Below are 15,202 nucleotides of genomic sequence, written 5' to 3'. Positions count from 1 at the left end.
TCACTTGTCATGCAAAATCAATTAACTTACAATACTAATATATTGCTGGTATTTGGTTTTGAAAAGTAAATTTAGTTAAGTTATACATAATATCATTAAACACAATTGGTTACCAGCATCAAATGACATAAACATCTCTATGGCAACAGTAGCGGCCATTGCTCAATCTACTAGAATTGCAATAATCAAAATGTTTAAACTAGGCTGTGAAAAGAAAAGGAATTTTTAGGAAATCAAATTTGTACATTGTTGCTTAAAATGCCTCACAATTCATACTTGTTTGTTTTTGTTTGTTTGTTTGATAGAGTACTTTATAGGGATCTCCCCTTTAGTAAAATCCAGTTATTTTTTATTCACAATTTACTGAAAACTTGCAACTTTTTCCAAGCAATACTATACAGTAAAGTCTATTAAACTACAAAAATATTTTAAAATAAATTTTTCCAAAAACCAGGGTTATCCTCTCAAATTTTGGGGTCCGCTTAGAAAGTTTTCTGTACATCATACCTTAAAGCACTGTCTACACTACTAACTTTATGCGACAAAAAAATGTGATGTGCCCATATATGGACATGTTGACATCATATCACTACCATATTTGGGCATATCACTACCATATTTGGGCACATCACACTTTTTTTGTCAAACTAGTTTAATAGTGTAGACAGAGCTTTAGGCATCAATATTGTAATGTAAATGGTATACAAACAGTTTTATGTCCCAAATGGCAAAGCATACAAACAAAATGGCCGATATTTGAACCATTATTCATTGTTATTGCATTGTATGCTTATGACAAATTTGCGTTAATTTACTTTGGAGTTGCTACATTGATTTTAAACGCAATCCACGGTACAAAGTATGTTTACAGTCTGACAAAGGTCATGCCGTTGACTCAAAAATATGTACGTGTTAAATAAAACATTATTACAGTTAATAAAAGAAAGCATTACTTTATGAAAAGACATGAAAACAATCCCACAAAACAATTATATGTTGATGTTTATTTGTACAGTTTCTATGCTACTGCAAAATACAATAGGAATAAATGATCTGATCGTGATGCGACATTTTAATCATACAGGTAGATTTGAACTCCTACTAAGGAGACACTCAGGACCCTAAAGTGTTCTCCCTTAATGATGAATAATAGTTGTCCCTTGAATATGGGTTGTCCATAGTATTAACATTGTTCCTCATTCGAATCACGTGTCAAGTGTCCCAATGGGTGTCCGCTGAATAGGGGTGTCCGCTGAATAGGGGTGTCCCAAAAAGAGGGGGTTCTACTGTATAAGATCCTATGCTATTAAATTATTGTACAGTGTATAGCTTATTTACTATCTAAAGCTCTATCACAATCTAGTTTGACAAAAATAGTGTGATATGCCTATTGGTAGTGATATGCTTAAATATGGTAGTGCTACTGTATGACATCATCATGTCCATATACGGGCACATCACATGTTTTTGTCACATAAAGTTTGATAGTGTAGACAGAGCTTAAGATTTGTTATTCCTAAGCTTGCTGTACACCATGCACTTGTTATTAAATAGAATGTTATCACAAAAGAGTTGAGTATATAACAAACATCCCATCCTGCACAGCCCCAAAAAAATACATTTGATAATTTGGTTAGTGCAGCAATAAAAAACACATTTAATTTTATAAAAATAAATAATTAAAATAGCAATTTATGATACAGTATTTAAATTGATATTAAAATATTAACAAAATTAATTCAACTCATTTATTATTTATTTTATTTACTTATTTTATTTCAACTACATCCAACAGCGAAAAATCACCAATTATAGGATGCCTTAAAAATATTTAGATATAAATATAGACATAAAAACACAGAAAAATACAATATGAAATGTGGCAAAATTAAATAGATTTAAGAACTTTAGATCTAAAAATTGACCAATAAAACACAAGTACTTGATTCCAACTAAGCCATTTAACCTTCATATTTAACCATTTGAACTGTTTTTAAATGAATAAAATATTGTCATCAACACTTTACAATTATCTGTGGATTAGTTCAGGATGTTTTAAAAGGTTCAATTTAAACTCTTTAATTTCTAAATTTTCCTAGGTATACAAATAATTAAAAAAAATTCACAAAGGCTGAAATTATTAAGATTATGGATTTAGTATCTCATTCAAGAGACTAAACACTAGGCCACAATTTGGCCTGAAAGTTACTGTACAAAACATCACGGCTTATAATCAAGAGCTACAGAACAAATTACATGGACACCTACCCAACAGATCAAGGTAGAATAATTGAAACAAATTATAAAAAACAAATAAAAAGATTATGGGTTTACTATCAGAACTAGACTGAACACTAGGCCAAAATTTGGCCGCAAGATACAAAACATAGTTTAACCAAGGGCTACAGAACAAATTACACCTACCCGACAGATCGATGTACAGTAGAATAATCCAAATATCGAAACAGTACAGCCTAGCCAAAAGTGATAAACTGTATCTAGTTATACCGATTACAAACTGCAAGTAGATTCTGCGGACTTTGACCTCTCTTCAGGCCAACTCCCATCGAAAGATAAAAGTGTCAATTCGTTTGCAAAATTTGCTGCACTGGTATTCAATATGATTTATTTGATAATCAATGTACTCTCATTAATGAACAATGATTGAACACTTTATTACGTGATATAATGCAAGAAAATATATTCAGTACTAATTTTGTAAATCTGAAAATAGTAGGATGCCTTTTTCACTAGTGTTCTGTTCTAGTGAGCTCTCACTTGGGGTGCTGGAGAACATCTGTGAAAATGGTCCTCGGTTTTAATCATATTTCAGTTATTTTTAGGATATTTGATGGACCCTTTTTGTCTAAAGCACATTTGTAATTATTATACATGTTATTTTTCTAGGTATCATCATTAAAACCATTTTTTATTTCCCTTTTCTAGCCTTTTAAATTTATATTTGTGCACATAAATTTATTAATTATGTAACTAAATAACATTGCTATCAACTTTTAATTTACATAATTAACGATTAATAATAATTATGGTACTGATTTATTACAAAAATCTTTAGAATAAGATTATGTTCAGATCCATGGAGTTATGCTTTCGTATCGCAAACAATGTCATATTATAATTAGCATCGTAATAGCAGAGTGTTCAGATTTGCTTAACTAACGCTTTCGTTTGAAAGTGTCACCGATTTGGGCAAACATCTGGTATGCAGGAGTAAATTTAATTGGTAAGAGGTCAAAATCGTTGATGCATGGATTTCCTATCGTAAGCGTCGTTCACTAATCTTGTACCTTGAGCTGTCATAACGAACGAAAGATCAGTGTCGTAAGAGGTGGCTTCCGCTCTTTTCCTGGTTTAGACCTGCCTCAGTAAACTGAGTACGATACGAAAGCATAATTCTGTAGGTCTGAACAGGCCCTTAGTATACTTATAGTTTACTGTACTCAAACTACCAGTACTTTATTACTTGTAAACTCATTGTGATACCAATCAATTAGTTTATGATGTTATCAAATAGCTATTAGTTGTAGTTAATTTATTATCTGTAGTTTACATAGTATAGTTCCAGGGGTTATTCAAACTGTGTAAAGAGGTCCTACTAAATACAAAGCCCTACCGAATGAACTTTAGAAGGTGGGTTCTCACAAAAAGGTATAATAGTTGATTAAGGCGATATAAACGATCAACGATAAATATATAAGCATGCATTTGTTTTACATAAAACAAAAGAAATTAGAAAGGTTTTCGTTCTAGAACTATAGGATAATCATTTATGCTCTCTTTGATAAAAATAATATTTTTAAAATTCCAATCAAATGACGTCATGATAAATAAAAACAATAAAACCGTTGTATTGTCACGATATTATTTGCTCTTACTACTCATGACGTCATTTGATTGGACGTGTGGAAATATTATTTTCATCAAAGGAAGCATAGATAGTTATTCTATAGTTCTAGAATGAAAAGTTTTTGTATTCCTTTTGTTTTATGAATGGCCTGTATTGTACAAGCTAATAAGAAAAAAAAACCAAACAAAATCGTTGAAGCAATTATTGAAACATACATTCAACAATTTGTAGTAATTTTTTGAAATTTATATATTTAGCAAAGGATAACCATAAGCGAATTCATTCATATACACAAGATGCTCTACATAAACAAAGTCTTATTACAAGTCTTTAGGAGTGGAGTTGTAAATTGTCATTAGACAGGACTTCAACCCAGGACCCTTGGATTGGTAGCCAAGCATCATAACCACCAACTCCATTTAAGTAGTAATTTATTATCTAATTTATGGAAATGCTGTCTTAATAAAATTGAGAGCCACATCAGATGCTGGTCCTTTGTATGCAAGAGTAGACTCTATCTCAAACAATTCAAAAAACACTTTAAATTATCTAAAGTATGTTACAGATGTATAAAAACAACATAGGCTTACTATATTTCCTAAAAACCACCCAAAAACACTCCTCCTCTGGTAAATTGGGAAATACTTACCATCATTGAAAAGAGGTGAAAACAAGTTGTCGACGCTCACTACTTTTACACTAACAGTATATGAGCATATGCTTATAAAAAACACCTTAAAATCAGAAGTTTCCGATTACGAATTATCCGAAATTACGGCCACAACCACCCCACGGCCAAGCCTAGCTTAGACCGCCGCTGAGTATCGACACCGCCCACTGAACCACAACAAAAGCAACTAAGCTCTACCACCACCACAACTGGGCCATCGCTAGTTTACGACAGGTAGTCGTAAATAAATAAAGCACACTTACTTTGCATCTAAAGTACAAAAGTACATGCAGTTACCTCTAATAGGTTAAGAAAATACCGATAAAACGTAATAAGAAACGTTGACTAACATTGAAAATGTGTAAAACAACTAACTTGCAAAAGTAAAGAAGATACCACTGTCAATCGGTAAACCATGTACAGTATCAATAAACATCAATAAACTCATTCTATTCTACCAACGATAGAAAACCTTACCGCGGTAACTATTTGAAAGGCGCCCTCAATTAGTGACGTGTACAAATTTTAAGAAGTGATATGCTAACTTTATATTTACCGTTGCTAACATCTTTTTTACAACAAAATGATTCGGAAATAATTTTACCAGATTTCATAAATACGTACTCATTCAAATCACCATCCCGTCGCGCTATTTTCTTTTTATAAAATAACAACTCTTACTAAATTTTAGGCATTACACTTTGTTCTTGTATAACAGTCTCAGTCTTAAATAATTTTGTTGTATTTTTTCTATGGTGCCCAAATTCCATAACATAGCATTTGGCAATAATATGCTCATTTCATTATTTACGCAGAAACTAAACATATAGCTATTATAGTAATCTTTTAATTTTTGTTAGAGCTGACTTTTTAAAGTAGAAAAACTTGTGGGGACTCCCCTGTACACTCTTTGCTTTTAGGCCTACTTTATTTTAAAATGTACTAAAATAGAAAAGGGAATAACGAAAACTTGCACATTGAAAAACAACATAAAAGAAATAATAACATAAATATAACTAATGAAACTAGTATTTCAGAAGCTGTCTTTATTAAACTGAATAATGACAAAAATGAAAAAAAAATACACTCATTTAAAAAACTCAAAAACAAAAATGTATCTAAAAAACAATGGTTGAAGTCTGATCTATGATATAACAAAGCAAAAATCAAATTGCATAAGATGAATATAATTAATAAGTACAGTATTTAACTGACTTTTCAGCTCAGCTCAGCCTGGGTGCCATTTTTCATAGATACAGTAAGTGTATATTCTTGTATACTTTCAATGTAACTGTTTAATTTTTAAAATTATTTTGCTTTTAAATATTGCTGATATATATAATCAATGTTAGCACTGAAAGTGTTATTCAGTATAAATATAGGAATAAAAATACTAATAAATAACATCAAACCTTATACTAAATCTAGCATTCATAATCTACTGCTCTGCAATCTTGTTTATGCACTTACTGCTGCAATTATCAGAAATCCAAGTACAAAATAAGATTAGAAGTTTAAATGTTATTTATAGTTTCGAAAATTCTACTTTTAAGTTTAATTTGAACTGTATATTTAAGGTTATATGTACCTTATTTCTCTGTAAACGGGAAAATGGCAACTTTATTGTCCTCAAAAAGTTAAGAAGACTGAATTTCAAGCTAAGCTCTTGTTAAAGCTCATGCATAAATTATTCATAAGCACCGTCCTGTGGCTTCCCGTCCTGTTTTGTAAAGTCCATAACTAAGCCTAGGCGGCCCGATAAATATTCATAAAAGAGTACACAGACAGATGGAGGGAGGGATAAATTGCTGATTGAATATACATGATAAATGAAATGAAAAAACAATGGAACTAATAAAAGTAGTAAGTAGTGAGAATGAAAACTGACCTGTTCTTGTTGTGTCATTATATGAAGGCAGTGGGTCATTGAACTGTACATCTCTTTAGAACTACACACTAGCTGCTGAACAAGTTGCTTGATCTCAACTGTTAGAGGAAAGTCTACGAGAGAAATGAGCAAATAAGTAAGGCCTAGCAAGAGAAGTACAGTAAGCAGTGAGGTGAGCAAAATATTAGTGCGGTGTAGCAGAGAAGTAGGTAGTAAGGCCTAGCAGTGAGGTAAGCAAGATATAAGTGTGAAGTACTGTAGCAGAGAAGTAGGTAGTATGGCCCAGCAGTGAGGCAAGCAAGATATAAATGTGGAATAGCAGGAAGGAATAGGAATATGAGGTGTGGCATGAAAATAATTTGTTAAAAATATAAACTTTTATTTATAATATCAAGATACTGATTTATGGTGGCCCATCTCTTATGGTTTTGCCATTTTGTTTATGTCCTTTTATTATGTTAATTTTATTGATATGTATTGCTTTTGCTATTTCAGTTAGTAGAAAGTGAAGAAATAAGTAGGGAAATGCAAGTTATGAACTTAGTAATATAGCATAGAATAAGCAAGAAGATAAATAAATATACATAGAAATAAAAAAAACAGGGAATTTCGAAATACTTACTACTCTGTTGTTTTAAATTACTCTTTAAACTATGTGATTTCTGCTGTGAAGCGGCAGCATTCTGCTGGTCTAAGAACTTCTGAAGCCCTTCAACTTGCTGCTCTAGTAAATTTTTATGTGCATTTGCAACCTGAAACAAATTAATAAGATTAGTAAATTCCCTCTTACCAAAATTATAAAGACAGAAAATGAGAGTATGAGACATGTATCAGACATTGTCAAAGTTCAAGCAGTGCCACCTTCTCCAAAATATTTTACTCTCATTACTGTACCTCAATCTTCAGATGGGATGTTAAGCTGTTGGTTTGTTTGGTATACACAAAAAGTAATGTAAAAGAGTAGGAAATTGTGTAATGATGAGTCGAGAATTTTCTAGTTCATTTTGAGCGTTTGGATGTAGCAAAGGAATTGGTTTTTCAGGGGGAAATCGTCATGATTAAAGGCCAACTCAGACATCATCGTACGACAAGTCGTCTCGTTGGGAGGAAATTAAACATGTTTAAAGTTCTTCTGACGACTCAAAAACAACAGCCAACGCTATCTCATGACTCGCCTCTTCGCGCTGCAACTCAGACAGCACCGACGAGTCAAGACATTTGTCGGGCCTTGTCGTTTAACGATGTCTGAGATGGCTTTAAGTGTCAGTCTTGAGGTTTAGGATAGATGCAGTAACAAGATACAAAGGATTGTGGATAGTGCCATTATTATATAGATACCTGAAGTACATCTTGAATACAACCTAATGGCTTTAAGTCTTCTATATCCTCATCATCCATTGGCTCTGACTTTGTATAATGGTTGCTGTATTCACAGTGTTCATACAATATATTTAACCATTTCTGAAAAAAAAAATACATTAATATGAATTTCTGACAAGAAATCACATCATAAATGATGTAAAAGCTACACTATCAAACTTTATGTGACAAACAAATGTGATGTGCCCATAAATGGACATGATGATGTCATATCACTACCATATTTGGGCATATCACTACCATATTTGGGCATATCACTACCATATTTGGGTACATCACACTTTTCTATGGTTTGCAGCTCAGCCAATCAATTCAAATTGATATAGACAATGATGTTGATACCAATATTATTAATGATAATGAAGACATAGTAATGATGTTCTTGACAATGTTGTTAATGACAATGAAGTTGATAATTAGATACTTTTACGATGCCAACAATGACATAATATTAAAACAGCATCAAAATGATCATGTTTGCCCTCACCTGGCGTGATATGAAGGCTGATTGCCCATCCTGGGCTACACTCCAAATGTGACTAGACCTATCTGCATATTGCACTGCAAAGCTTGTTGAATCATCTTTATTAATCTATCAAACAACAATATTCATTTATAAAGCCTTGTCTACACTATCAAACTTTATGTGCCCAAATATGGATATGTCATACCACTACCATATTTGGGCACATCACACTTTTTTTTCAAACTAGTTTGATAGTGTAGACAGAGCTTAAAGGTATCTTTATTTTAAAAATACATACAAAAACAATATAACTATTGCAAAAAAAAAAGAAATACTGTAATTAAATATCAAACTAGACTTCAAGAGGTTATAATTTATAGAAAAGTAGATAAAAATAAAATAATATTCTCCAATAAAAAGATCAACATATTTACTTAATTTCAACTTAAAGAACCAAAGGGACATCATAATGATTATAAAGAACTACCTTAAATTTAGCTTGGTTTAAGTACTTGAAACCTTGTCTCTTTACACCAGACACAGCATCAGCTCTTTATAAAAGAAAGAAGTATTTTAAGTTAATTTAGTTATGTTCAAATGGGGGATTTATTGTTATGTTTGCAGGTACATTGTCTTTTCTATTGTTATATTATTTATAATCTCCTAAAAGTGATTGGATTGCTCTTTTTGGGAGTGAACTATTAAATAATTAAGAAATTACCTTCTTTTGAAATAACTGATAACTCCCTTATCAACAACCACCCAGTGTGATTTTAAGCCGCCAATCCACCGTGACTTCTATGAAAACAAATTGTAAATATTAAATTAAAAAAATAATATAAATTGAACAAGAAAATAATTATAATTTTGGAATGTGCTTTTTCTCCAATCTTTATTATGACAATTTAAGACGATTTTTGGTACTTTATCTAAATGTTTCCAGTATCATCTATAACCTACTTTTCCATGATACAGGCACCACATGTGACTATAGGCTAACTCTAACCATACATAATACAGGCACCACATGTGACCATAGGCTAACCCTAACCTTACATGATACAGGTACCATAAGTGACCATATGCTAACCCTAACCTTACATGATACAGGCAACACATGTGATCGTAAGCTAACCCTAACCTTACATGATACAGGCACCACATGTGACCATAGGCTAACCCTAACCTTACATGATACAGGTACCATAAGTGACCATATGCTAACCCTAACCTTACATGATACAGGCAACACATGTGATCATAAGCTAACCCTAACCTTACATGATACAGGCACCACATGTGATCATAAGCTAACCCTAACCTTACATGATACAGGCATCACATGTGATCATAAGCTAGCCCTAACCTTACATGATACAGGCATCACATGTGATACATATGTGACACTGTATTACCGAATTTGCCTATGACACTAGATAAACATTAAGGAAAAAGTATTGAAAGCGACAAAATGTACCTTGTATAATTGCCCTTCAAACATATCCACACTTTTCTGAATTGTCTGGAATCAATAAAAATATCATAATTTAGAAATATTATATATAATTTATTTTGACTTCTCAATGTATAGCGGCAGCAAATGATAACAATAAATGGCATATATAAAATGCATTAGTATAATATTTTGCAATATATTGCAAGGTTAAGTCAACATAATTATTATATTATGCAAAGTCATTGAACCATGGCCGACGTTCGTATATTTTAATATGAAAAGGCTAATGTAACAATTTCGGTAAAAATTATATGTCTCATACATTCATTTATTTTAAATTAAAAAAATATTAGAGAATAGAGACAGTGGCATTTAAACAAATTACTGTATAGATTCAATGCGAGTACCAATTCAAAGCGAGATAAATCCATTTGATTCAAATTGTTTATTAATTTTAGTTTATTATTTAATTTAGTTTTAATCAAATGTACAGTAAGCATACAGAAACAAAGGTAGCAGTGCGAGAGTGTAACTAGAACAAATATAATGTATAGCTTTGTCTACACTATCAAACTTAATGTGACAAAAAAAGTGATGTGCCCAAATATGGTAGTAATGTATCCAAATATGGTAGTTATACAGTCGGAGAGCCGCGTTGGGAAATATGACCGTTATTGCTGAATTTTCGACTTCGCATGACGTCATAAATTTTAGAAGCCCTCTCTCGGCACAGAAGCATCAACGTTTCGCGCGAAAACATTAGCATAAAGTATACGTCATTTAATAGCTGTTTAATAAACATTAGTAGGCGAAAAATTAACCATATATGGTAAGATCAGTTCCTTATATGTTTAAGATGTCGCAGGTCACCTAATTTTCTGAATAATTTGTTGGATTTGTTGTCAGCGACAATTTCTTTCCAAAGTTCGTGTGCGTCCGTCAAAACTGAAGTTTTCTAACAGGTGTTTGTTTACAAATTTTCCATTAGTGGGATTTGCATCCCATACAGTGAATTACCAAAAAACCGACGTATATGGATAGAGTAAGTATCAATAGTCTGTTTTACGTTAAAATTGGCTTGAAACCCTATTTAAGCTTCCTATAGCGAACATTTTAAAAAAGGTCCTCATGTCATATATTGTTACGTCTCGCGGCACTAGTTCCGTCGTGTGTGGTGCATGGTGTGTTGATTGTGGTTGTTGTAGGTGAGTATATGCACGACCTGGTGGATCGTTGTCGTATTATATCGGCCTAGGCCTAGTAACATGTTCTGTTAATAATTTAAATACTTTAGTTACAATTTAGTATTATTAAAGTATCGTTACAATCCTACTCTATATTGAAGATGCATTGGGAAGTTTTAAAAAGATAATTAAGCAAATCGCAGCCTGATACAGGTATAGGCCTACCTATTCTATATAGTTAAATATTTATTTATAGTAAAATTATTGACAACTGAGGGGTACAATTTATTTATAATATTAATAATTATTACAATAAACAGACATAAGGAAATTTTGTATTTGCTGCTTTTTCATGGTAGGCCTATATCTGAAAATGTTTTCAGGTTGTTGAATAATTATACTGTATAACGATGCAATGTTTTGTTCATATCATAGTGACAATTATTTAAATAGTTTCATTCATTACATTTCAGCTATTCATTTTCATTTTAGGTTTTTTGTTGGTATCAAGACTCGACGATTTTCTGTCTCGTTCTTCAATATGAGGTTGGACGGTGGAAGCTGTAATGGTTTTCTCGATTTCAATATCATTGCTGCAGCTGATAGTTTTTCATTTTATTCGCTAATAATAATATAACATATACATTCATGCGCATTCAAGTTTTAGAAGCGTTTCAGATCAGTCAATGATAAGATATAAATTAAGTTGCAATTGATTGATTGATTTACTTTATTAACCAGAGTCACACAGATACATACAATATAAACATATAAAACAATCATAAAATCAGTACAACCGTAAGACTCACGTAAGTTAATATGATATAGGCTAAGGCCTAGCTAGTTTGTTATGTTTGATGAACAAGGTGCTATTTAAATAATATATACAGTAGTAGTAGTATTTACTATTTATATCAGTATTGTTTGAAAGATATTTGTATTAAAAACTGCTTTTTCACATTCTGTATACGTAAAAAAAAAATTGGTTGCTTGTGTGAAATGCAAGTTGTATCTAATAAAGTAATATTTATATACAAGTAAATGATGGACTTATATTTTTATATCTTGGTTTCAGCTGGGCCCATAATTATCTTTTTTTAAAACATGACCATATAAAAATACACGTTTGAGTCTCTGAAACAAACATGCCCGATTTTATAAAACATTCCCCATATATAAATTGAAAATGGGTTATTTATTTTTATTTTTCCATTTATTGTTTTTTTAACAGTTTTTTATTTGTTCTGGGCCTCTAGTTTCTCCTTCAGGCTTCTTCAGGCTTCTTCTTGCTTGGTATATGAGCAGAGCTGGGATAGACCTACCACCAGCCTAGACTATAGAATACCCAGCTACTATTATTAACACTCACTAGGGTAGGCCTACCTATTAGTATTATATCAGAATTACTCAGCCTAGCTAGGCCTAGAAAATACTATTTTTAGGCCTAGCTAGGCTAGAAATCAAGTAAGTAATTATAGTAGGTAGCCTTTCCTAGCTCAGAAACCAAATAGAACAATAATCGGTGAGCAAATTGAAATCTTAGGCCTATGACGTAATACGCCTGCATGAAAACCGTATTGAACACAGACACGATTCGGTCCGGGACGATTCGTACCAGCTTCGTAAAACGTAAACAAAGTTTCAAAATGGCGATTTTTCGATCGAAACAGAACAGAAATGTAGTAGGTTTGGTTTGATTAGTGGGAGTTGCATCCCAAGAAAGCTTAAAATTAGATTTTTATTTTAATAGATAGCTTAATAGTTTATCTTGAAAGGATTTTAAATTTGCTTTGAAACCTTATCTAGAAAATATAAAATTTAATGATTTTTTACCATCATTTAAAAAAAAATTAAAGTAAAAAAGTTTATACATAAAATAATGATATTTCTTGAAACAAAAAATCTGTGGAATTTAGATCACAGTTTTTATCATTATTTACGCTTGTAGTTCAACTATTGAAATACGTTTATTGATTTCATTTAATATCAAAATTATACCATTTTCTAAGTGTACTAAAATAGCAAAAATTCCAACATTTTCCACGAAGCGCGCCCTCACAATGAATGAAATCAGTGATGCGTTACCAACGCGGCTTTCCGACTGTATATGACATCATCATGTCCATATTTGGGCACATCACATTTTTTTGTCACATTAAGTTTGATAGTGTAGACAAGGTTTAGTCGAATATTAACAAAAGTATAAACATCAGTACTACCTGTATTACCTTTGGTAATATTGTTCAAAATAGATAATAAAAAATACCTTAACGGGTTTCACATCAAGTAGCTGTTTCATCTTTGTCGTCTGTGCGAGATCGAGAGCAGTCTGCCCTCGACTGTTCTTCATATTGCAGTCTATCCCGCACTGTAACAGCAACACGGCCGCTTCTTTGTGATCTCGATAACTAGCGCAGTGTAAGGGAGTATTTCCGTTTGCGTCAGAACAATTTATGTTAGGTGGGTTACCACTTAACACCTATTATTATAGACACAAAAAACATTTTTATTAGAATGTTAGAATTCCTAGATAATCTCTTGATCTTTACTAAAGTTCCCTATTATATACATAAATAACTTTAAGCTTTGAGATCAGTTAACCTTTGACCTTAACTGTAAAGGAAGCAATCATGCATATCCGGAATAAATAAAGGAGATTAATCAGTGAAATTTATGTTAAAGGTAAACTGTGAAATTATACAAAAGATATACACAACTCTCAAATTAGGAACTCTTTGAAAAAGGACTCTCTTAAAACAAAAATTGAAACTTTTTTGAAGTGCAATGGTCGTATCCACAATTCACACTTAAGCTCTGTCTACACTATCAAACTAGTTTGACAAAAAAATTGTGATGTGCCCCAATATGGTAGTGATATGCCCAAATATGGTAGTGATATGACATCATGATGTCCATACAGTATATGGGTACATCACATTTTTTTTGTCACATAAAGTTTGATAGTGTAGACAGAGCTTTAGGGATCATGTCAATGGAATGTCATGATATCCTAAATTTTGCAAAGAAAGCAGTTTACTTACAAGCTGTTTCAGGCTTTCGACGTCACCCTCCCTAGCAGCTGCTAATAGCGTTTTCTCGGTCTTTAGCTTAAAAGATTGTTGTGCAGCTGAAAAGGAAAAATACAAATCAGTGGTACTAATGTTGAAAAATAAACAATTATAAATACCAGATTATGCAAGGAATAATTTCAGAAACAAGTAAAACAAGGACACCAGCAAATAAAGAGGTTGAGAATATAATGTTAACATGATAATTTTCACATTCATTATTATTAAATGCAAAATCATTGGACCATGACCAATGTTCATACATTTTAATATGAAAAGGCTTATGTTACAGTTTCAGTACAATTTATATTCATCTCATACACTCAGTAAACTATTACAGAATACAGACAGAAAAACTATATAGACTGCTCTTTTCAACTCGGCTTTGTTGAATAAGACACTCAAGTGGTTTTGGTTAAAATGGTTTTTTTGGGACAGAACCATCAAATATTAACGGAAGACTTGTAGTGAATCATATTTAATTTTCTGGTGCTAGCTAGCTATGAACCTTAAATGTACAGAATGTAGTTCTATTCAAAATCAAATCATAAAAGATTATTTCCAAAAAATGGTTTTTGGTTAAAATTTAACGTTTATTTTGTCTTTTTATAAGTGAAATAATTATCTTTTTTTTCTTTTTTTTTTTACAGAAGTGAATAACTTTATAAAAACTGCAAAATGGCCTACTTAAAGATGTATTGTCCCTTTGACTAATTTCAAAAAAATAAAAAATAAAAGATTTCAAAAAAAGGTGGGTCATTTTGAAGTATCATAATAGTTATTAACTTTCACAAAAAATTTGTTGAAAAAAAAAATCATTTAACTGAAATACAGACGTTTTTTTGTTAAAAAAATAACTTTGACTTCCAGTCAAAGTTTTCGATCAAAACATATCCCATAATGAAACGCGCTTGTTTGGCTACTCTGTATGCATATTTCATAAAACTTTCTCACGATCTGTGTGAAAATACCTTTTCAACTGTGACAAGTTGTAAACAATCCTAATTAGCATATGCATAATGCGTACTCGTGGTTTGAAGTCTTTGTTTACTTTCGCTCGCGACGATTTTCCAGACGAAATGTAATCAAACTAATTTACCTGTTAATTACATAAACTTGTTGTTTTTGGCTCGAATTTTCGACTTAAAGTGAATAACTTTAATATTACTTTGATATGGCCAATTTACATTTAGAATATTTTGACCTTCATTTTTTTGTGTTT

At 31.7% G+C, this 15,202-nt stretch overlaps 1 protein-coding gene across 2 annotated transcripts in view; it reads right to left on the bottom strand.

The window, feature by feature from the left end:
- LOC144840018 (oxysterol-binding protein-related protein 1-like) overlaps positions 1–15,202 on the bottom strand; it is a 30,054-nt gene that overhangs the window by 9,463 nt on the left and 5,389 nt on the right. For both annotated transcript variants that reach the window (XM_078695634.1, XM_078695636.1), the window contains exons 4-12: positions 13,954–14,039; positions 13,179–13,391; positions 9,750–9,794; positions 8,994–9,070; positions 8,760–8,823; positions 8,294–8,398; positions 7,765–7,887; positions 7,049–7,178; positions 6,427–6,539 (exon numbers count right to left, since the gene is read on the bottom strand). In XM_078695634.1, the coding sequence (XP_078551760.1) occupies positions 6,427–6,539; positions 7,049–7,178; positions 7,765–7,887; positions 8,294–8,398; positions 8,760–8,823; positions 8,994–9,070; positions 9,750–9,794; positions 13,179–13,391; positions 13,954–14,039 (956 nt within the window). The remainder of the gene's footprint in view (positions 1–6,426; positions 6,540–7,048; positions 7,179–7,764; positions 7,888–8,293; positions 8,399–8,759; positions 8,824–8,993; positions 9,071–9,749; positions 9,795–13,178; positions 13,392–13,953; positions 14,040–15,202) is intronic.

This window comes from Antedon bifida, chromosome 4 (genome assembly GCF_963402885.1).
Source record: "Antedon bifida chromosome 4, ecAntBifi1.1, whole genome shotgun sequence".
NCBI classification, from domain to species: Eukaryota; Metazoa; Echinodermata; class Crinoidea; order Comatulida; family Antedonidae; genus Antedon; species Antedon bifida.
Note: the sequence above shows the minus strand (reverse complement) of the source record. Positions and strands in the feature narration are given on the sequence as shown.